At 48.4% G+C, this 24520-nt stretch overlaps 1 protein-coding gene across 8 annotated transcripts in view; it reads right to left on the bottom strand.

The window, feature by feature from the left end:
* Positions 1-14198, bottom strand: part of SGSM2 (small G protein signaling modulator 2) — an 81928-nt gene extending 67730 nt beyond the window's left edge. For 4 of the 8 annotated variants that reach the window (XM_080982826.1, XM_080982823.1, XM_080982824.1 and 1 more), the window contains exon 1: positions 13819-14196. In XM_080982826.1, the coding sequence (XP_080838952.1) occupies positions 13819-13875 (57 nt within the window). In that variant the 5' untranslated portion in view covers positions 13876-14196. Of the gene's footprint in view, positions 1-13818 lie in introns of all 8 variants that reach the window. The other 4 variants (XM_080982820.1, XM_080982822.1, XM_080982821.1 and 1 more) reach the window with 2 other exon arrangements.
* Between the last annotated feature and the right edge of the window lie 10322 nt (positions 14199-24520).

Here is a 24520-nt window from a genome sequence, read left to right as displayed (position 1 = left end):
ACAACCATATGTCAGGAGTGCTCTGATGGTGTTTCCTGCTTGGCAGGGGGTTGGACTCGATGGCCCTTGTGGTCTCTTCCAACTCTATGATTCTATGATTCTATGAAAAAGTAGCAGGTGGAAAACTGATCATTTTCCTCTGCTCCAAATCACCCTTCCAATCCTCCTAAAACAAGCAGCTGTCTTGAGGGAGCTTTTATACCTGTTTCTGTCCAACATGCAAGCCTGCTGTAATGTTCAGTCTAAGTGACAATCCCATGGCCCTCGCTGGTTTTTGCTGGGCGTTGCTGTGTCAGTCGATTAAAGAAAGCAGTGCGCTAACCCTGTGCTTTTGGCTGTTTTTCGACAGCAGCAGAACAAAAACAAACAAATAAATCTCCACCCTGCGAGGAGGAGCCAAGCATCCCCGAAAGATGTCTCGCAGTGACCTTTCACGCCTGCCTTAGAACAAAGCCAAATGAGTGCAGGATCAGATCAAACTGAACAGGAGGCCGTGGAGGAAGGCACCGAGGGTTTCGTTTTTGTTTGCACTGACATTTTGCAGCAAGCACCACTGGGGGAAAAAGATGCTTGCCGACACAGCTGGACAGAAAGCAAATTGAAAGAAGAATTATTTGCAAGCAATTGGCCTAAGGCAGAGGAGGGAAGGAAAACGAAGGAGCACACTGAAACAGGCAAAAACCTCTGCAAGAAGAAGAAGAGTGATGGCAGCGTTGCAAAGCTGCCACCCCACCCCACCCCCTTTGCTTGCTTTGGAAAACATTATTGTCTCTGGATCTCTGGGCCAAGTCAAATGTGAGTGGGGAGCCACAGCCAGGTTTTCCTGTTTGATTATTTATTCCTTCTTTTCCCAGCGTTCTGGCTGCAACCGCCATTCACCAGACAGCCAAAACTATGCCACCCGTCCACAAAAGGAATGGATCAACAGACTTGAGATTTGCAGAAGTAGAACATCTTTTCAGAAAAAAAATCAGAGACACTGACTCTCGCCCCGCCAAAAAAACCCCACATCCCATTTATGGGAGTTTGTGGACTCTCCTTCCTTGGAGGGTTTTAAGCAGAGGTTGGATGGCCATCTGTCATGGACGCTTTAGCTGAGATTCCTGCATTGCAGGGGGTTGGACTAAATGACCGCCAGGATCCATTCCAACTCTACAATTCTGTGATTCTGTGGTCAAATTCACTTGCTGGCTATGGAATGCTGGCTAAAGTCCCATCTGCACTACACATTTAAAACAGCATCATGCCACTTTAAATACAGTGGTACCTCGGGTTATATACACTTCAGGTTACATACGCTTCAGGTTACAGACTCCGCTAACCCAGAAATAGTGCTTCAGGTTAAGAACTTTGCTTCAGGATGAGAACAGAAACTGTGCTCTGGCGGTGCGGTGGCAGCAGGAGGCCCCATTAGCTAAAGTGGTGCTTCAGGTTAAGAACAGTTTCAGGTTAAGAACGGACCTCCGGAACGAATTAAGTACGTAACCAGAGGTACCACTGTACTTTCAAACATGGCTTTCCCCCCAAAATCCCGGGAACTGAAGGGCACTGAGGGTGGTTTGAGAATCTCTATTCTGTCCACAGAGCTACAGTTCCCAAAACACTTAAACAATCAATCCCTTTTTCCTGGGGAATTCTGTTTTGGGATGGGAGAATGACAGCTGGAAGCTCCAAACATCTGGAGGACACCCGGTTGGCCAACTGTGTTTTAGAAGGACATGCAAACACAGCTGGAGTCGACCCCAAGTGCTTAACCAGTTCTGAGCCCAAGTGCTTGCTGCGCAGGGCACTGTCTAGGGTGTCTGTCTGAAAAGGAGGAAGCAGTGAGGAGTAAAAACACTGCAGGATAAATCCTATGGGTTTCTCAGAAACAAGCCATTTGCCAGATGAATCTCGTTTCTTTGTTATGATAAGAGTTACAAGTTTGGTGGAAGAGGTGGGTGCTGTGGACATGAAATGGCATCTCTTGGATCCTGAAACCACTTGAGAAGCACATTTGTGGTGTGGGAATGTGGGTGGGCTGCCAAAATCTTCCCAGGTTCCTGAAGCAAGCGAACAGCGATGCAACACTTGGCAAGAGGGAACCAGCTGCTAACATGTTCTCCTCTCCCATTGACCATGACCAGGCAACTTAAGAGGGGTGCAACGACAAGAGGCTACCCAGCCATAGCTGTCAACCGTCCCTTATTTGGCGGGAAACTCCCTTATCCCAGCGCCGTGTCCCACTGCTGTCCCATATTGATGCTGTCCCTTAAATTTCCCGTGTTTCATGCTCGCCCGGCTCGGGAAGGAAACAGTGGCTCGGAGTCCTCCACCGCGAGAGAGAGAGCGCGTGCACGAGCTGCCGCGTCTCCGTCTCTCCCTTTTCCCCCTCGGGGCGCATCGTGAGGAGACGGGCGGCGGCGGGCGGGCAGGCAGCCCCTCTCTTGCAAGACTTCCGCCACGCTGCCAGGGGAAGCCGGAGGCGGCAGCGGCAGCTGAGGCAGTGGCCTGAGGGAGGAGGAAGAGGAGGGGACGGGGAGGGACGCAGAAGGGTGGTGCTTCAGCGACCGCCACGGCGCCACAAGCACCTCATGCCGGGCTCACGGGCGGTGTGGGCAAGAGTCTCTCTCTCTCCCTCCCTCCCTCCCTCTCTCTTGGGCGGGGAAGGGCCGATGGAACTCCTCCTGCCAGGACGACAGCAGGCCCGACGTGCTGCTTAGCATCCCCTCCAACCAGTGCAGCATCTTAATGTAGTGATTTCCCCCTCTGCATCCCTTTCATAACTCTATTTTTATAAATCATTTGTCCATCCATAGTTCAAATTTTTACTACAAGTTTTCTGTCAATCCTACCAATGTATGTAACTCTTTACAATAGCTTTTCAAATAAATGATAAACTTTCCCCATTCTTTCTGGTTTCTAATTCTGCCTGTAAGCTTTGCCATCTCGATGTCGTTCATCAGTTTTGTCTGCTACTCTTCTTTGGTCGGAGTTGTAGACCCTTAGGATCATCTAGTCCAACCCCCTGCAAAACACAGTCAGTCGCAGCAAAAGCAGCATGGCTCCATCAGTGCCGGACTTCTGTATAAGCTAAGCAAAATCCCTTATCTTGGCTGCTGATCCCTTATTTTCGAGGCTGCTGGTCCCTTATTTTCGAGGCTGCTGGTCCCTTATTTTCTAATCTGTAAGTTCAGCTATGTGCCCAGCACAGCTGACTCACAGCCACAGAATGTGTGGGCAGGCCGGAGAGGCAACAGCGCCGTGTGTTGTGAAGGCCCAGCCAGCCGTGGATCTGATCCAGGAGGACACGAAATCAGGACAGAAGCTACATTGCCGAGCAGAAGGCAGATAGCAGTCGCCAATACACTCCAGGCTTGGAGTTTGGTCCATCAGGGAGAAATCCATCACTGGAAGCCACAGCAGGATGGAAGAAGAAGCAGACTTTGAAGGATCAAGTGCTCTTGGCTAGGGGCTGCAGAGGATTTTGGTTGGACTTGCTCTGCCATCGAGGAAGGAGCCAAGCGTCACACAGCCAAAGTGGACAAGCTGGCCCAGAACCAGCATGCTTGGAAAGCAAACACGGTTCAACCTGCATAAAGGCGAAAGGCTATTGGGAAATTATTTTATAATGAGTTTTTTAAAAAAAGGTTTAAAGTAATGATTCCCAAGAAACCTGAGGCCTTTCTGTTAGGTATAACTGGTCGAGAGCTTCCAAAGGAATTGTTTTAATTTGTTTAAGTATGCTACAACGGCGGCATGAATAGTCTAGTGCAAAAGTGGAAAGAAGAAGTCCCAGCGAAAGAACGGATACAAAACTTATGGAATATGCAGAAATGGTGAAACTTGCCGGAAAAATAAGAAATCAAGACAACAAACTTTTTTTTTAAAAAAAAAAGAATGGAAATGATTTATTGAATATAAATAAACTGTAAACAGATAAGAACATTGGCAGGATTATTGTAATAACCTGCAGTTTTATAAGAGTATGTATTTAAAGTAGATGAATAAATGAGTAAATTAAGCTAATTTGGAAAATGCAAAAAATAAGTTTAAGGAACCGCAGAAAGAAGGGGAAGGCAATCCAGCTTTGAAATGTTAAAATGATTGTAAAATTACTGAAATGTATAAAATTGAAAATCATAAATAAAATAAAATAAGTGGAAAAGAAGAAGTCCCAATGGAAGAAGATTGGCTTATGAAGATGATGAAATACCCTGAGATGGCTAGACTGACTGATAGAATTAAAGAAGAAAATTTATTGAAGAATGGAAATATTTCGTGGAATATTTGATTAAAAAAAAGATCATGATTATGTTAAAATGTATGCAGGATTTAAAGTATAGCAACAGATGAGAATTGGTAGTTTAATAAGTTAGAATTAATGTATAAGATGGGTAAAATATGAGAAATATAGCAGTTTTATATGGTAAGAAAAGAACATCATGGAAGGCTGGGTGGGAAGTCAAGGGATATGAGAGATTTGCTTTGAGTGTTGTCTAAAAGAATTTGTAAAATCTTTAAAAAATTAATAAACAGATGATGATGATGATGAAGAAGAAGAAGAAGAAGAAAGCAACCACAGTTCAGAGATAGAGAACCTGCTTTGCAAGAAGACAATCCCAGGTGTGCAATGCCCATTCATCTCCAGTTAAAAGGATCTGCCTGAGACCCCAGAGAGCTACTGCCTGTCAGTCTCAATAATCTATCTATTCTATTTACTCTGTTTCTATCCCACCTTTTCTCTAAGGAGCTCAAGGGTTATACAGATTGAGGTTGAATCCTGACAAGACAGAAGTACTGTTTTGGGGACAGGGGGCGGGTGGGTGTGGAGGACTCCTTGTTCCCAAATGGTGTAGCCTGGGAGTCATTTTGGACTCACAGTTGTCCATGGAGGCACAGGTCAATTCTGTGTCTACCAGCTCCATCTGGTACACAGGCTGAGACCCTACCTGCCGACAGACTATCTCGCCAGAGTGGTGCATGCTCTAGTTATCTCCCGCTTGGACTACTGCAATGCGCTCTGCGTGGGGCTACCTTTGAAGGTGACCCGGAAACTGCAATTAATCCAGAATGCGGCAGCTAGACTGGTGACTGGGAGTGGCCGCCAGGACCACATAACACCGGTCCTGAGAGATCTGCATTGGCTCCAGGACGTTTCCGAGCACAATTCAAAGTGTTGGTGTTGACCTTTCAAGCCCTAAACAGCCTCGGCCCAGTATACCTGAAGGAGCGTCTCCACCTCCATCGTTCAGCCCGGATACTGAGGTCCAGCGCCGAGGGTCTTCTGGCGGTTCCCTCACTGTGGGAAATGAGGTTACAGGGAACCAGGCAGAGGGACTTCTCGGTAGTGGCACCCACACTGTGGAACGCCCTCCCATCAGATGTCAAGGAAATAAACTATCTGACTTATAGAAGACATCTGAAGGGAAGTTTTTAATGTCTGATGTTTTGTTGTATTTTTAATATTTTGTTGGAAGCCGCCCAGAGTGGCTGGGGAAACCCAGCCAGATGGGTGGGGTAATAATAATAATAATAATAATAATAATAATAATAGGGTTAGCATTAGGGTTCATGGCTGAGAGGGGATTTGAACCACTACCGCACACCGATAAGGCTGCGACAGATGGACAGACAGTATGGCTTGCCATAAGCTAGCTTGCTACGCCTCTAAGTTGCTCCATCCTTGGTCAAATTTGTCTTTGTTCTGATAGCACAGGGCATCTAGAACGGCTCAGGCGGGAGACTCCAGAACTGCAGAGCTCAAATATTGCTTCAGAAATCAGTGGCTCTGAGGGACCAGGAGTCACAAGAGGGTAACGAAACCTCCTTGGGCCAGGAGATTCCCGCCTCCTCTTCTGGGACTGCCCCATGGGCAAGTCCTTCGCTGCCTCAAATCTCCAGCCTAGTTCCCTGAAGAAGCCTGACTTCCCTGCCGTGACCCCTCTCCAAGGGCCATGACAAGCACCAGGAACACTTGTAGAAAAAGGAACCTGAAGTGAAGTGGGCTTTTAAAGCCTGTTGAAAATCCTGAACTGACGGGGCCTTATAGAAAGAGGCCCCTGAACGATTAGGGCCACACCCGCCCCATACATTTGAAGCAGCGTTAAACCTATTTAAGCAGTCCTGGTTCCTCGAGCCACAAAAATCTGTCATTTGTTAAAGGTGCCGAGAGGTGCTAAGGTAAAAGGTAAAGGTACCCCTGCCCGTACGGGCCAGTCTTGCCAGACTCTAGGGTTGTGCGCTCATCTCACTCTAGAGGCCGGGAGCCAGCGCTGTCTGCAGACACTTCCGGGTCACGTGGCCAGCGTGACAGGCTGCATCTGGCGAGCCAGCGCAGCACACGGAACGCCGTTTACCTTCCCGCTGGTAAGCGGTCCCTATCTATCTACTTGCACCCGGGGGTGCTTTCGAACTGCTAGGTTGGCAGGCGCTGGGACCGGACGACGGGAGCGCACCCTGCCACGGGGATTTGAACCGCCGACCATGCAATCGGTAAGTCCTAGGCGCTGAGGTTTTACCCACAGCGCCACCCGCGTCCCTTCCTAGGAGACCCCTTGTCCCCTCACAAACTCCCAGAGTTCCCCCAAAAGAAAGAATGGAACTGTATCGGGTTGTCTTTTGACTTCGGAAAGGCGGGCAGTTCTCCCAGGACGCAAGCCAGTTCTCAGAGAAGTGGCAGGAGGCAAAAGCTTGGCACATTGACAAGCAGGAAGCAAGAGGGAGTGGAAATGGGCCTCTAAGTGGCATCGCTAAGGCAACACCTGGGCAGCCTTGTTGAACTACGGGGCGGCCCCCTCCCTGCTCACTCGAACAAGCGGTGTTGTCTTAACCAGCTCCATTCCCTGTTTGCCTTGGCAGAAGACCCAGAAAGCACTGTCCTGAGATAATATAGATTTGTGCGTTGGGGAAGAGCCAGGTTTTGAGGGGAGTGAGCAGAACAGAGGCAAAGGGCCAAGAGACCGAGACACCACGTGACAAGCCAGGGGACTCCATGTGGCAAGCCAGAGATACCACGTAGCAGGCAGGAACACCACATGGCAACCAGAGAAGCCACATGGCAGGTGAGACACCTCATGGCAAGCAAGATACTACATGTGGCAAGCCAGAGACACTATGTGGCAAGCCAGAGATACCACATGGCAACCAGAGACTCCACGTGGCAAATCAGAGACTCCATGTGGCAAATCAAAGACACCACATAGCAGGCAGGGACACCATGTGGCAACCGGAGACGCCACATGGCAAGCCAGAGACTCCATGTGGCAAGTCAGAGACACCACGTGGCAGGCAGGGACACCACGTGGCAACCAGAGCCGCCACATGGCAAGCCAGAGACTCCATGTGGCAAGTCAGAGACACCACGTGGCAGCCGGAACAGCACATGGCAAGCCAAAGACCCCATGTGGCAAGCCAGAGACTCCTTGTGTTAGGCAGAGACCCCACATGGCAGCCAGTTCCAGGGGCAGATAAGAGCTCACTGCAGACCAGGGAAGTCAAGAGAATTCTTATGAAAGAAAGAAACGGGAGCAAAAATTGCTGGTGGCTGATTATTCATCCCATGCTCAGAACTGAAAACGATCCAGCACAAGTTTCTCTGTGCTTGGGAGTCTAGAGGATACAGCCATCCATCACTGCAAAGAGGGAAGCAACAGCAACAAGCAAAATGTCTCCCAGATGGGCACAAATCCACCAAACATATTCTAGTCCAACTGAAACCGCAAATTGCACATTATGTCGGGGAGGACTGTGATAGATCACACTTCCCTGCCCTCTCGTCGAGGATGGGAGAATTACTCAGTGGTGGCAGACAGACACCCTTGGCATGCTGGCAGTATTTCTGATCATGGGAGGGGGGTGCCCCCCATACCTAATTCCAGATCTAGAAACGTACCATGCATTACAACAGCAAAAGTTTTAAGATGCTACAGGCAGTGAAGCAACACAATCCATTCTCTCTGAATCAGACGCAGGTTGTTGGAGACAGTTGGGCATTTTTGCTTTGCTTTGAACAAAAAACATGTAAGAGACTTTCGCCGCCCACCCCCCAAACTTCCGACCAGCTAGAGAATTATGATTCTACCCTGAAAACTGCCTGGAGATGCATTTGAAAAATGGGCACCATTCCTTTCATGCCCACACAGACCTGAGCACAGATGGGGTCTTACATTGGAGGCCCTGAACCCACTCCAAAACAGGCAGAAATCCATTTAATTTAGCTAATGGCTTCGTAGCTAATAGGATCTTGCTGCCCTGGATATAGGGAAGCCTCTATTAAAATTTCAGCACCTGGCCTGGCCAACACAATGAAATCAGGGAGGAAGAAACATGGAGGTGTTTCTTTCCTGTGTTGTGAAGAGCAAGCAAGATACTTGGGCAAAATGAGGAATAAAAAAGTAGTAAATCGCCAATAAAAGGTAAAGGGACATCTGACAGTTAAGTCCAGTTCTGGACGACTCTGCGGTTGCAGCGCTCATCTCGCTTTATTGACTGAGGGAGCCAGTGTACAGCTTCTGGGTCATGTGGCCAGCATGACTAAGCCGCTTCTGGTGAACCAGAGCAGCGCACGTAAACGCCATTTACTTTCCCGCCGGAGCGGTACCTATTTATCTACTTGGACTTTGTGATTTCGAACTGCTAGGTTGGCAGGAGCAGGGACCGAGCAATGGGACCTCACCCTGTTGCGGGGATTCGAACCGCCAACCTTCTTATCAGCAAGCCCTACGCTCAGTGATTTAACCCACAGCGCCACCCGTGTCCCTTTAAATGGTCAGTAGTCAGGTGGAAAAGGCACCTGTCTAATTTCGAACACTGCTGAGGAGGGGGAAAGCTCTGTGGAAAAGTGGTGGGTGAGAGTAGCTCCCTGGCCAAAAGAAGTTTGACTACTCTGGACCCCCTCCCAGCACAGAGACCACCTCTTGCACTCTTTTCAGAGTTGTGGGTCTGCACACCCCATACTGAGTGGTTGCCCAGGGTTAAAGCTGGATCGCCCATGTCGATCTGGTTCAGATTTGCAGAAACCCATAAATCAGCTGGAGAAAGACCAACGAGCTTCACAACACTTCTCATCAGGACAGGCTTCCCCACAGAGGAGGTAAACGTCGGGAGGCAACTGAGCCAAATTTCTCAAGACATTTTACAGGCCTGCCTTTCTCTTAAAGTCAAGAAAATAAATTGCTTCCCAGTGGGAACAGCAAGCAAGGCCGCCAGAAAATCCAAGCCAGCAAATAAGTTCTTAAATGTTCCCCCAAGGACGAAGATTTACCTGAAACGGATCGGTTTGAGGCAGAGAAACATATTGCTCAGGAAAAGGAACTCAATTTTAGCAGTTTCCCAAGCAGGGCAAGGGCAACAATTTGCCGCACGCAAAAGCCTAATTTACTGCTTCGGCGCAAAAAGATGCAGAGAATTAAATGCCACGAGGGAAAGGGGGAAATCAGAGTACACTTTAGCAATCGAAACACATCTGCGTGGCCAGGAAGTGGTTTAAGCAAAGGTGGGCTGGATGTTCCCACAAAGGAAGCTTCCGGACCCTTTTGAGGGGGCAGGTTTGCCATCAGCAACAGGCACTCGGGGCACTACTGCCCTTCCAATGCCCACTGCCAGCGTTTGCCCTGAGACCACTTTTTCCTAGCGGTCGGCTGCCATTTAAATTTCCTAAAAATGGCAGCCATGTAGTGTTGTACCAAGGCATTGTGGGAAATCTAAAAGCTCCTCGGGTCCTTTTGCATGGTGGGTATAACTTCTATAATGCTGCTTTCTTGGCTGGACGGAGGGCAAAGAAGAGTGTGCAATAAAATTAGCTTACTCTGCTAGAAGGTAAAACTCACATTTATTGCTCCACCCACTTTTGCCTCTGGCCCCACCCACCAGGGCACATGGTCCCCCCAATTGGCCTCCTAGAAGGGAGTGCGTCCCCCAGGATTCCCCAACTTTCCTGTTTGTCTACCTATCAGGAAGCAGGGGTGTGCAGAAAACTGTGTCTCCAAGTCACGCCTCGATTGCTGGCTGTATTATATAAACCTTTATAAAACCCTCCATAAATGTAGGGAGGGGGAGGGAGGCAGAGGTCTCCTGGGAACCTGGGTGCAACTCTGCCAAAAACCTGGACCGCCCTGGGCCTAGGAGGACCCCAGAGATTTGCGCATATTCGGCAACTGCTTCATGAACTGCTGACAGCTGCCATCAGGCAAGCCATCTCAGCAGCCCGGAGAATCTCATTAATACACACAGCCTTGATTTCATTGGTCTGACTCGCTGCCATGGGCACAGCTGGTTTCAGAAAGGGGATGCGTACAGGCAAATTCATGAAGAAGAAGAGGACTAAGAACGAGCCATAATGGCTGCGTAGAACTTCCATGTCCAGAGGCAGTCTACCTAGAATCACAGAATCGCAAGAGTCGGAAGGGACCCTGAGGGTCATCCAGTCCAACCCCATGCAAGGCAGGAATCCAAGACAGACTTCTGCTTAAAAACCTCCAATGGAATCCACCACATCCTGAGGGTGTCTGTTCCACTGTCGAATGGTTCTTCCTGATGTTTAGTCAGATTCTCCTTTCTTGTAACTCGAAGCCATGGGTTCGAGTCCTACCTCTGAATTCCAGCTTGCTGAGGACACCACCAGTAGAGGGCTGTAGCTTCAGAGCCCTTTTTGGGGTTTTCCCAGAGGCATCTACAGTAACCGGCCACTGTGGGGCGGCGGACTAAATAGGACTTTGGTCTGATCCTGCAGGACTCTGCTCTTATTAACAACGATAGCTAGAAATAGAGTCTCTGTGTTGAGGAGCAGTCTACCCCTTAACTGCGTGAGTTCGATAGATTTGGCTTTAAATGCAAACCAAATCAAATTTCTTGCCCATCCCTAACTCTTAATATGGGTTGAGGGGGTCAGGACAGGGCTACTGGCTTCTTGCACTGTTTATGTGCTTGCCAGAGGTATCTAGTCAGTCACTCTGAGATGCTGGACTGAATGGACCTTGGCTTCCTCCCAAGCAAACTCTTCTTATGCCTTTAATCTCGATTTTCACATCTTCCTGGAGAGATTTCTGGCTTGCACGAAGTTGCCTGGTGTAGGCTATGCATTGATTAGCTGGATAGGTCGATCCGAGTTTTGATTGATTGATTGATTGATTGATTGATTGATTGAAAAGCGCCACCTTAATAAAAGCTCCGTCAGGAGAGCATGAGACTCTCGACCTCAGGGTTGTGGGTTCGAGTCCTGTACTGGGCAAAAGATTCCTACATCGTAAGGGGGTTGGACTAGATGGCCCTCGGGGTCCCATCCGACTGCACAATTCTAGGATTCTAAACATATTGGGCTACTCAGAGTAGACTCACTGAAAATATAGATCTAAGTCAGTCATGGCCATTAATTTCAGTGGGTCTACTCTGAGCACATCTAAACACTGGATACAACCAATAACATCTTTAAGATAATCATATTGCAATCCCTGATAAATCTGTGAGTGGAAGGGACTTGTGTGACTCTCTCACACAAGCAGCTTCTTCTAACTCTGCCTTAGGAAGATTTGTACCTCTCTCTTTCACACACACACACACACACACACGGATGTGTTTTGGGGGGAACTTTCTTTTTTTTTTTGCACCAGCTTAAAAAAAAATAACCTCCCCGGAAAAGATAATAATTCTTCTCTCCCTCCGATTTCAGAACCTCCGTTTGTCATTCATATGCAAATTTATGCAGCTCTCAGATCAATTAACTGATGGATTAGAACCCAGGCAGCTAATTCACAGCAGATCCCTTTAAATCAAGCTGTCGCGGCTACTTAACATGCATCAGGGGACACAGGGCTGGATGCGGCTCTTGCAATTTTTGAATGAATTCATGTCCCCGTCCCCCCCCCTCCACCAACACACTTCGATGAACACACACACACACATCAGCAAGGCAGAAGCATCTGCGTCACTGAGGACAAGGCAACTGATAAAGGGGGGGGGGAGGCGGAGAAGAGGAGAGAGAAAGCGTGGAGATGAACCCTCTAGAGCCAGCTGCCCCCCCACCCCAAAAGCAAAGCATCCATCGCCATCCTAGAAGCCCCCTCCCCACCGAAGAACAGATTGCTACTCTATCTCTGTGCAAGACTCACTGAAGGCAGGGTGTGTGTGTGTGTGTGTGTGTGTGTGTGTGTGTGTAAATGAGCTGGTGAAGACTTTTGGCGCTTTCAGCCAGTATGCCAGTATGCACACACCCACCCCTCAAAAAAATGTATTCCAGACCCTCTCTTTTTACCATCTCTCTCCCCACACAAATAAGCAACCTTTGCCTACAGGGGACAAGGCTTTCCAAAGGCATTTGGGGAAGTGTGCTCAGAGTCTGCAAAGTGAATCAGCCAGTAAAATGCCTTTATTGTCTTGCCTCCGGCCAGGTCACAATCCCCAACGGTAGGGCTGGGAACGTCCCCTGCCTGAAGCCCTGTTGCCAGTCAGTGTAGGCAATACTGAGCTAGATGGAGCAATGGTCTGAGGCTGCTTCCCTGGTTCTGCTCTGCTAGCCAGCCGGTCAAGTGATCTGCTTGGTGTTAAGGCAGATCCCAGGTTTAGTGCAACACTGGAGCAATCTTCCTCCCTGAGAGCAATGTTGTTTTAATCTGTGAGATCTTGGGGGTTCAAAGCAGCCCCCAACACCACAACCTCTGAGCTGGCAGCTCCTGCGCCAGTCCAGACTTACAGAGGAGTTCTTCCAGCTATGTGTGTCGCGGTGGTGGGAGAACGGCACTCTGCACACACCCAGAGACACTGTATCAGGCTGGCGACTGGTTACACAGCTGGTAGTAGGAAGGGGGAGGACTAATTGAAGATGCACCAGGAAAACTGCTCTCTTCACAGAGCCGAAGCTGAGCCTGACAAACCCCAGGCTCAAATGCAAAACATCCCCAGCAGCTTCCAAACTGGGAGCAGGTTTGCTTGCCGGGTGTTTTGAAAGCAGAACCTAGGAAGAAAACGGGCTCTAGAGTCCTAGGCCCCCAGGTCAAATCCAAGCTGTGGTTCTGTGTGCTCTTTACCAAAGAGTCAGTCCCATTAAATACATAGTAAGTCCCATTAAGAATAAGGTTTAAGTCTCGCCTGCAGAATATATATGAGAGCATGCACTTTGGGGGCACACACCCCATTTAAAGCACACACCCCCCGCAAGAATCCTGGGAACTGTAGCTCTGTGAAGAGTAAACTACAATTCCCAGGATTCACATGGGGAGGGAGGTGTGCTTTAAATGTATGGTGCTCACTGACAGACACAGAAAGAAAGAGTGTGTGTATGTGTGTTCATTTGAAATCCAAACATCACCTGCACTCAGTACCTTGCAATACAGAAAGTGTGAGTGAAGGGGGAAAGGGAGCCTCTGAGCTTGCACAGAGTGCTTTTCCTTCGCCATTCGATAAACAGCATATATACACACGTTTTTCCACCTGATCCCCAATTCTGGGCTGAGAAACCGGGAACGGGGTGGGTGCTGACCCCTCCGACCCACCGCAACCCCCGGGGGGCAGGCATGGCTGCCCAGAGACCTTTCTCAAAGCACCTCCTTGGTTCTTCAAAAACAAACCAAGCCCCCTTTCCGCACCTGAGCTTCAGCCGAGCCGAGCTCTGGCACCCCTCAAATGCCCACAAACAAACCCCGGAATTGGGGTGAGAGTTGGATGGGGAATCTATCTGGGGGGTGGGGGGAAGAGACCCAAAATGCAAAGGAAGACTCCAGAGGGAGAGAGATGGGGAAAATGGAAGATGGGGGGGGGATCAGTCTCTTGGGAGGGACGACCCCCCCCAAAAAAAATTGTGCAAAAAAAAAGTGCTCAGAACCCAACCACCCCTCTCTCTCTTACCTCCTTCTTCACATTCCAGAGCAATTTTTCCTTCACTGCATCTTCAGGGAGACTCATGGTGCTTCCTGGACTGAGCGAGGGAAGGTGGCCAAAGGGAACTCTTTCCAAAAAAAAGAAGGAAATATAGAGATCGATCGATATAGAGGTTAAAAAATTAAAACCCAGGCGGCGATTGCAATCCCTGCGGCCGGTGCAAAAAGAGGGCGATGGGCGCTTCCTCGATCCGGCCCCAGCAGCGTCCCCCGCGCGGCCCCGCCAAGCCTGCGCTCCGCTCGGCACTGCGGTTGCAAGAGGGCATTCCCTCCAGCGCCAGCCATCTTCCGAGCCCGCCCCCACATTGACGTCAGCCGAGCGGGGCCCGCCTCCTTGGCGGGGGGGGGGGTTCCTCGCTGGGGTGGGGCGGGGAGCCGGGAGGAAACGGGAGACGCGGGGCGGGGGGGATTATTTGGTAACAATGTGCTTTTGTGATGGCGGGTCGCGGGGGATGGGACGTTGCGCCTGCCTTACTGGGAGCTTGGGTTTTTCCGGGGGAGGAAGGAGACGAGAGGGATCCGGAGCATGGGCAGAGTTCTCGGACGCGCGCTCACACAAATGATAATGATAATGATAATGATAATGGTAATGATAATAATAATAATAATAATAATATTTAAATACCCGCCGCCCGCCACTTCCATGGGTTTGGGAAGCTGCTGCTCCAACACTAAGGTCTTCATGGAGGGAGGGAGGGTTCGTTCTTTGTTTTTTGTCTTCACAACAGCCCTGTGAGGTAGGTCAGGGTGAGAGTCAGAGGGGACCCTGAGGGTCATCTAGTCCAACTCCCCCACAATGCAGGAGGTAAGGTAAAGGGACCCCTGACCGTTAGGTCCAGTCGCGGACGACTCTGGGGTTGTGGTGCTCATCTCGCTTTATTGGCCGAGGGAGCCGGTGTACAGCTTCCAGGTCATGTGGCCAGCATGACTAAGCCACTTCTGGTGAACCAGAGCAGTGCACGGAAACGCCGTTTACCTTCCCGCCGGAGAGGTACCTATTTATCTACTTGCACTTTGACGCACTTTTGAACTGCTAGGTTGGCAGGAGCAGGGACCGAGCAACGGGAGCTCACCCCGTTGCGGGGATTCAAACTGCCGACCTTCTGATCGGCAAGTCCTAGGCTCTGTGGTTTAACCCACAGCGCCACCCACATCCCTATTTGGTGATTAGCTTATACTATATCTGAGTTTCTAACACTGTCCAGGAAGCTGCATTAAGTTTGACTGGGGTGGCCTGCATTTAAGCCTCAAAGCGCCACCCGTGTCCCCCAGTGCAGGCGAGGGAGGGCTTAAACCCAGGGCTCCCTGTGAAGTCACAGGTGCTAACCACTGCACCACACTTCCCCTCCAATACGCAACCGTACAATGGGCAAAGAAATAGTTTAAAAGGCAGTGTGGTGTAATGGTTGGAGTGTCAGACGAGGACCAGGAAGACCGGGGTTCAAATCTCCCCCACACAGCTATGAAGCTCGCTGGGTGACCTTGAGCCAGTGGCATTCTCTCTCTCTCTCCCTCTCTCTCTCCCTCTTCCTTAGCTTGCCCCACCTCACAGGGTTGTTGTGCAAGATGAAATGGCGCAGGTAGGTGGGTGGGAGGGTGGGTGTCTGGCACAACATCCTGAAGTTTCTTGGAAGAAGGCTGGGGTAAAAATATGATCGAGAAATCCAAATTAAATGGTGCCCCTGGGCAAGTGCAGAGTGCAGGAATGCCGTGTGAGGGAGCAATTTCCAGGTCTTGGTGCTTAAAGAACTCAAGGGTGTAAGGCCCAGAACGCAACATTGCATTGAAAAAGGGTTGCAGCTCATATTGTTTTACATGCAAAACAATCAGGTTTGATCCCCGATTCCCCAGGTAGGAATGGGAGAGGCCCTCACCTGCAACCTTGGGGAACTGCTGACAATCAGTGCATTTTAAAAAATAAAAAATTATTGAGAATATTAAAACTGAATACTGGCAGGGAGTTCCACAGGACAGGGCCTGCCACACTGAGGGGTCGATCTTAGGGAAACTCAGGGCCTGCATAGAGAGCCAGCAGAAGTGCACCCCCACCAGCAGCAGAGGAACAGTACCTGGGTCACCTGCAAAGCAGGTAAGCGCCTTCATTGCCATCTTCCTGCTTTGCTTTGCTGCTGTTCCCCCTGGAGGGAGAGGAGAGACTTTTTCTGAACCATCCCTGGAGGATTCTGGACCCACCCACCACCAATTCGTAACAGTGGCCTTGACCCCAGACTTCTGGGTGAGTCGGGGAGGGGGAATATTGGTTTGATGTGAATGGTTGAGGGCTGAGGTTTTGCTTATTTGCAAATTAGTGGGTCAGTGTGTAGCTTTGTTTATTGTTTTGAGTATTGTTAATGCTGTTCGCTGCTATTTATGTGGCTGGTATGGTTATTCCCACCACCAGCCCCATGGATGTTGTGTTATATGAAATATTAATGTATTATATGATTCTCACCCCTTTCCCCCCTTACGTAATGTAGATCTTTTTGTTTTTCTGCTGTAAGTAGCTTGAAGACCTTCGAGCGACAAGCAACCAATCTCCGGGGTGCAAGCCTGGGCAGTGTGCATGGAGGTCCTGGGCTGCCCTCTCTTGTCCTCACTGATGTGGTCCAAAGGAAAGCAGAGCAAGATCTTTGGCACCAGCTTGGCTGCAGGAGTTGCTGGAAGAAGGCAGGCGAGACAAGTACAGTGGTACCTTGGGTTAAGTACCGTATTTTTTGCTCTATAAGACTCACTTTTTCCCTCCTAAAAAGTAAGGGAAAATGTGTGTGCGTCTTATGGAGCGAATGCAGGCTGCGCAGCTATCCCAGAAGCCAGAACAGCAAGAGGGATTGTTGCTTTCACTGCACAGCGATCCCTCTTGCTGTTCTGGCTTCTGAGATTCAGAATATTTTTTCCCCTTATTTTCCTCCTCCAAAAACTAGGTGCGTCTTATGGTCTGGTGCGTCTTATAGAGCGAAAAATACGGTACTTAATTCGTTCTGGAGGTCCATTCTTAACCTGAAACTGTTCTTAACCTGAAGCACCACTTTAGCTAATGGGGCCTCCCGCTGCCGCTGCTGCACAATTTCTGTTCTCATCCTGAAACAAAGTTCTTAACCCGAGGTAATATTTCTGGGTTACCGGAGTCTGTAACCTGAAGTGTCTGTAACCTGAAGCATCTGTAACCCGAGGTACCACTGTAATTAATAAGTAATAATAATGTTATAATAAATAACAACAACAACAATAATAACAATAACAATAATAATCCCCATCAGAAATCTGAGTGATTGAAATGGGGCATAAGAAATAAAGCAAAAATAAATAGAATATTTATTTATCTATCACTCTTCCTCTGTTTTTGGTGTTCAGTGCTCTCGCTAATTGTGCCACACGTAAGAAGGAGGTATTAGGAAGCTTTGGGGTTTGCAGAAGCTCAGAAATACAATTATAGTAGCAGTAGTAATAATAATAATATTAACAATAATAATATTATAATGCCCCAAGAAGAGAGGGGAATATGCCCTAAAACAGCCGATTGCCTGCTAGTTGTTGGGATGGGGGGGGGGGGGAGAAAACTTGAGTGGGAAATGGAATGGAGTATCCTAAAAAGGAGCCCTCCACACCCTGCAGCTTTGGGTAGCCAGTCCCATCTGTCTTGTATCCTTTGTAAGTTAGGAATGGAGCTTCCATCATCAGAGGCAGTCTACCCCAGCTGCTCAGACACGGTTGGAGAGGGTCTGTTGTTGCTTTCGTGCTCCCCCAGAAGCACCTGGCTGGCTGCTTTCAGAAACACTGGGCAAGATGCTGCAGAGGGGCTACCCTGAAAGAGCTTTCCTCCGTTTATGAAAACACAGGCATGAGTGGAAGAAGTGATCTCTCTCTCTCTCTCTCTCTCTCTCTCTCTCTCTCTCTCTCTCATGACCTCATCATCCAGATGCAGACAGGCGTGAATTCGCTGCTGCAGAATTTTATTTGTTTCTTATTCCAACTCTGATTGCTGCCCTCTTGAGTTAAATATGGGTTCAGAGGAGGACAGCAAAGACAGCAAGTGGCACGTTAAACAAAGTTATTTGCAGCAAAGTCAAAGGGACCAAAGAGGTTTAGCTCGGGAAAGATGCGAGAGGAGCAACAGATGCACCTAAGGCCTTCCTTCTCCTGGCATTCCTAGCTATTTCTTCACCTATTCAGACTCCCAACCATCGATTTCTCTTTTTCTTAGGACTGACGCATTCACTGAGAACAGCGACGTGGCTCATGTGCTCATAACAGGGGTCAACAAACTTTTTCAGCAGGGGGCCGGTCCACTGTCCCTCAGACCTTGTGGGGGGCCGGACTATATTTCGGGGAGGGGGGGGGAATGAACGAATTCCTATGCCCCACAAATAGCCCAGAGATGCATTTTATATAAAAGCACACTTTCTAATCATGTAAAAACACCAGGCAGGCCCCACAAATGACCCAGAGGTGCATTTTAAATTAAAGGACACATTCTACTCATGTAAAAACATGCTGATTCCGGGACCGTCCGCAGGCCAGATTTAGAAGGCGATTAGGGCGGATCCAGCCCCTGGGCCTTAGTTTGCCTACCCTTGGCTCAGAACATAAAAGTCGCAGAGTTAATACAGGCGGGAGAGATCCTTCAAGGTCAGCCTTCCCGCTCAGCACAGGAATCTTGCAACTTCAGCAGCCCTGAGAGATGGGCGGCCGGCCTCCGCCTGGAAACCTCCAGCGAAGGACAGCCCACCCACCACTTCTGAGGTCAGTCTGGTCCCCCCCCCCCCCCCCGTGGGAGTCAGTAGGGCTCTGGATGGCAGCTTCTGGGAATTGCAGTGTGGCATTCAGGGCCTGGTTGGAGGGTTCCCACGGGTGTCTGGTTGGCATAGAATTGTAGATCTGAAAGGGGTCATCAGGCTCAGCTAGTCTAACCCCTGCCACTGTGAGAACAGGAGGCTGGAATATTCTGGCCAGAATTGGGGCACGCGGTGTGTTGACGTCACATGGCTCTGGGGCCCCTCAATTGCGGGGGGCAAGGCGTCATGCCTGGGAAGAACTTTCTCAATAAACATACAAGACGTAACCGGCTATAAAGGTAAAGGGACCCCTGACCATTAGGTCCAGTTGTGGCCGACTCTGGGGTTGCAGCACTCATCTCGCTTTATTAGCAAAGGGAGCCAGCATACAGCTTCCGGGTCATGTGGCCAGCATAACCAAGCCGCTTCTGGCGAACCAGAGCAGCGCACGGAAACACCATTTACCTTCCTGCCGGAGCGGTACCTGTTTGTCTACTTGCACTTTGATGTGCTTTCAAACTGCTAGGTTGGGCAGGAGCAGGGACCGAGCAAAGGGAGCTAACCCCGTCGCGGGGATTCGAACGGCCAACCTTCTGATTGGCAAATCCTAGGCTCTGTGGTTTAACCCACAGCGCCACCCGCGTCCCGTAACCGGCTGTACTTTTGAATAAATAAGGAACCACTACTATGCTATAAGATCCACTATCCTGTAATATTACATATGAGCCTGTTCTACTGATGAAGCCTAGGATGGCGAAACAAGGCTAATATTCAGGAAATCCTTGTCTTAAACTCTGTGAAAGGATTCTGTGGAACTGTAACAACCCTTCATGTGGATTATTGGATTCTATGAACAGACAGGTGGAATAAACACTTATACATGTACGGACCTTGTGCATGAACTGACTAGAGAATGAACTGATCCACTGGGTCTTCTGCTTTTTTCGTTGAACTTTATGAGACTTCCGTTGAAATCTACAATTTGATATGATCACTAGTATTCCTTATTTATTCAAAAGTACAGCCAGTTACGTCTTGTGTGTTTATTGAGTATTGATCCCTTCCTTGGGCTCTACGGTTCTAGGATTCTTTGCCGACACTATCTAAAAGCAAAGGAAGTGTGCCTCTCTCTCTCCCCTCCACCCCTCTAGTTGAAAAACCAACCAATTCAAGGAATCAACCCCAATTCCTTTCAATGGGCAAAGGGTCTCGATAATGCCAGTTCTCTTTTTAACCGGCAGCTGTTTGCATTCCTAGGGGGTTGTAACCCGCTTAAAGGACTTCACAATCCAGAGACGTTGAACCAGGAAGCTGTAAATAAAACAAATGGGGAGGAAGAGGGGGAAGGAATAATAACAACAACAACAATAATAATAATCATAATAATTTATTATTTATACCCCACCCATCTGGCTGAGTTTCCCCAGCCACTCTGGGCGGGGAACACTCCCAACTGAGTGTTAAAAATTAAAAACTTCCCTAAATAGGGCTGCCTTCAGATGTCTTTTAAAAATAGGATAGCTGCTTATTTCCTTCACATCTGAAGGGAGGGCGTTCCACAGGGCGGGCGCCACTACCAAGAAGGCCCTCTGTCTGGTTCCCTGTAGCCTCACTTCTCGCAATGAGGGAACCACCAGAAGGCCCTCGGCGCTGGATCTCAGTGTCCAGGCAGAACGATGGGGGTGGAGACGCTCCTTCAGGTATACAGGACAGAGGCCATTTAGGGCTTTAAAGGTCAGCACCAACACTTTGAATTGTGCTCAGAAATGTACTGGGAGCCAATGCAGATCTCTCAGGACCAGTGTTATGTGGTCCCGGCGGCCACTCCCAGTCACCAGTCTAGCTGCCGCATTCTGGATTAATTGCAGTTTCCAGGCCACCTTCAAAGGTAGCCCCACGTAGAGCGCATTGCAGTAGTCCAAGCGGGAGATAACTAGAGCATGCACCAGTCTTGCAAGACAGTCCGCGGGCAGGTAGGTTCTTAGCCTGCGTACCAGTACTTTTCAGGATGCCTAAGGAACATCAGTAGCAAGGAATCCCAAGTGGGGAGAGCCTTTTTGTGCTCCTGTCCTGCTTTCCAGGTTCCCAGAACTGCCTGGACAGTCACTGTGACAGCAGAAGCATCTTCCTTATGCTCTTAAAACAAGGTGATTTTACTTCCGGTTGCATTTGGACTCCCCACATCTAAATGACTTTCACCATCCATTTCTCACCAGGTTATGCTGTTAATGTGAGACATAAACAGCCATCTCCCTTGGAGACGAAGGTGGAATAATGTTGCCACCTCCATGGAATGCTCAAGTGATGCGCAACAGCTACCGGATCTTTTTCAACTGATCCCTCCAGTTTGGCATCAATGCAGCCAGGGTATAACATACATGCGTGTTTTTGATCTCATCCCCTCTTGTTCTTGAGGGACACAGAGCAGGTAAAGGGATGTGTTGTTGCATCCAAGCAACAACTATCAATGCAGGAGTGCACAGCTTAAAGCTACACTGGACTCCTCATCGAGCCCGTGATCCTATACATGTCTCTCAGAAGCCTCACAGCGTTCAGTGGGGCTTATTCCCAGCAAAATGGGGTGGGGGAATGGGTCACCACCAACAGGGAAAGGACGGTTAGTGAAAATCCAGAAGGTTGCAGTGATGCACAAACATACAGAATTCATGAGAGCGAGAGATGATAAGCCGAGAAATAGGAAATCTTAAAGATATTGTAAATGGAATCCTCTAACTGAATTTGGAAAGCGTAAACGCAGAATAAATATGGATGAATAATATAGCTTTTCTGCATGGTGAAATATTAATAGTTCTACATGACAGGTGTTTATAATGTTTGTATTTAGCTATTTGCTGTGGTTGCCATATGTTTCTTGAGAATTAATAAAGTTTAATGAACAATAATAAAAATGCAGAGGGACTCTGACTTTCGTTAACGTTCCTGAATGGAAATTAGATCCGAGTCCTGTTTCTTGTGGCAAGCTCAAACCACTTCTTCTAAGGCTGGCGTTGCCATCTGTTTGCTATAAACTTTCCTTACAGCTTGAAAACAACGACGAGGGAGCTTGGATCTTCGAAGAAGCTTTCACTTCTTACTCTTTTTTTTTAACACTTCTCCTCCTGCCAAGGAAATTATTGCTATCTAATTGCTAGCCAAGAGGAGAAGCTTCCAAGTGAGCAAACACACTCTGAACCTCTGCACACTATCTCTGAAAACAGTCAAATATTTACAAGTTAGAAACAGTCACTAAAATATCATCAATCAAATAAACACAAAAAGCAGTATTTAAACATAAATTGCTTTAAGAAAAGTATATTTGGCCCTCCAAACAATGAAAGGCCCCATGTCCTCCCCCCTTTTTTTTGGTGGGTGCGGAAAAAGTACTATAAAATGCATGTTTTGAGGGCAACAGCTTACTGAGATGTTTCAGCACCATCACTGGACGTTTAATAAATAATAATAATAATAATAATAATAATAATAATACCCCGCCCATCTGGGGTTTGATTCTTTGTTTAGGACTTGATCAGCACCAGGGCTTTGTATCCTAAATCAGGTGTCAACTTAGCATGACAAAACTAGGAAGATTATTTTGTTTATTTATTGAATTTGTTAGTCGCTTATCTTGCCCAGGGCAACCCAGATTGTGTCATCACTGTTATGTCATTGTAAATTCACTGTGCTTCTCTAGTATAGGGTATCACAGAGCAAACTTGTTGGATTTCACGGCCATTTTGGCCTCTGCAGTTTGCTTCAATTTCCCTACAGTTACTCTCCCCCTGTGTACATATCTTCCAACTGAGGACAACCATTCATGTGGGCTCAGCAGACCACAAAAGCTTATGCCACAATAAACCTGCTAGCCTTTAGGGCATGGCCAGTGGTCAAGGGTAATTGGAAGTCCATAATATTTGGCAAGCACCACATTGGCTAGCCCTAATATAAAGGCTAAGTTGAGCAGTCTTTAGATCCAGTTTTCAAAAGGGCCAAGATGCTGAAATTTGGCAGACCTCCTCTGAAAGCAACTGGTTATCTCAGCTGGGGGCCACCACTACAAAAGCCCTGTCATCCGGGTCAATGAAGGAATCATCAAGAGGTTCCCAGAGCAAGCAACCATACAACCATCTGATGTCAGAAGCTCCTGGATCTGAGATCGCCTGGGAAACCCTTTATTGAATACACATTTCAATCATAAGATGGGTCCTAAAAAAACAGCACATCCCAAGGATCAAAGTGCAAAGACGTGCATCGTCAGCAAACAACCAAATTTGTTTCTGCTTGGTTTTTTTAGCTCTCACAATATCTCATGGCTTCTATGCTGTTTGCAGACACTGTTGACAGGGAATGTAATTCAGTTCTTAAAGCAAGCTAGGAAAGAGCACTAAAGCACCAAGGAGACAATCGTGTAGCCTCGAGCAAATCACATTTCGCTCTTTTAATGGGATTTACTTCTGAGTAAGCTGGCTGAGTAAGCCAGGCGTGAGCCGCTCTGCCAAGTACTTTGTGCAACTGTTAAACATGCCATTTCATCGCCAATCTCTAAACCGGGGCAGGCAACCAGCGGCCCGTCACATGCTGCGGGACTGAATCTCCCATCATTGCCCCATCCCTGCCTCTGGGGATTTTAAAGTGGGTTTTTAAGGATGTGGAATTGAGGACCAAGGGAGCTGAGGCAGGGAAGGAGACACTGAGCCTTATTTAAGCCAGCTAGCCCGCCAAAGTTTTGCAACACATAAGGAACAGAGGATGCCGTCTTAATAGGATTCAGATCATTGGTCCATCAAGCAGAGAATCGTTGACACTTTCTGGTAGCAGCTTTTCAGGCAGAGAAAATCCCTAGCCCTACCTGGAGATGCCAGAGACTGAACTTGAGACCTGCAGCTATCTAGCTCAGGGTTGTTTTGCACTGATTGGAAGTGGCCCTCCAGGTTTTTGGGAAACCTTGTGGGAAACCTTTGACCCTCCAGATGTTGCTGGAATACAATCCCCATCAGCCCCTAGCAAGCACAGCCAGTGGCCATGGATGATGGGAGTTGTAGTCTGGCAACAACCTGGCTGGAAAACAGGTTCTCCACATCTGCCTAATGAGAACAGGGGGGGTGCCTGCAAAGACAGAGGACCTCTAGATGCTGCTGGCCTACAGCTCCCAACATCCCTGGTTGCTGGCCATTCTGGCTGGGGCTGATGGGAGTTGGAGTCCAAATAAACATTTAGGAGGGATATAGGCTCTCTATCCCTGGGGGTTGGTGCTGGATTTCCTCTGGAGTTTGAAAAATTAAATATAGAAAGGACTTGTGCATTGGACACTCAACTAGCCAAGTCCCAGACCTTGCAAAAGTGAGGACAGAACAGGTGTTTCCGTCCTGGTCGGTCATCAGAATTTCATGCACTTGCAATAAACATACAGGCCACTTGCAGCAGGCAGGCAGGGCCTCGGGTGAATTTCTGTTTAAAATGATTACAGACCCCACCAACGTATAAAACGTTTTCCATTTAAGACCCACGTTTGTCTTAACAGGAAGAAAATTTGTGTTGAGAGGCTTGCATTCTTTCCTCCTGGGAAATGCTTGCGAAAATAGCTCAAAAATGGGGAGAGAGGGGGCAGGAGAAAGAATGGCTGAGTTATGAGTAAGCAGTGATTGCACTTGGCTCTGATGTATTTTGAAGCTCCATTCTGGCACTGGATGATGCAAAAAAAGGAGAACACATGACAGATGCTGAATTTGCCAGAAGACATCTAATTCTACAGCATTTTTAAAAGACATGGGGGGGGTGGAATATCCCTATTGGAACATTAAAAATGATCAAGGGGCAATTGGATCCGTTTTTTTTGCAAGTGGAAGGTTGGGTATTGCATATAGCAATACCATAAGAATCTCCACTTTTTTTACTTTTAAA

This window comes from Podarcis pityusensis (genome assembly GCF_964106645.2).
Source record: "Podarcis pityusensis genome assembly, chromosome: 15".
Lineage (NCBI taxonomy): Eukaryota > Metazoa > Chordata > Lepidosauria > Squamata > Lacertidae > Podarcis > Podarcis pityusensis.
Note: the sequence above shows the minus strand (reverse complement) of the source record. Positions and strands in the feature narration are given on the sequence as shown.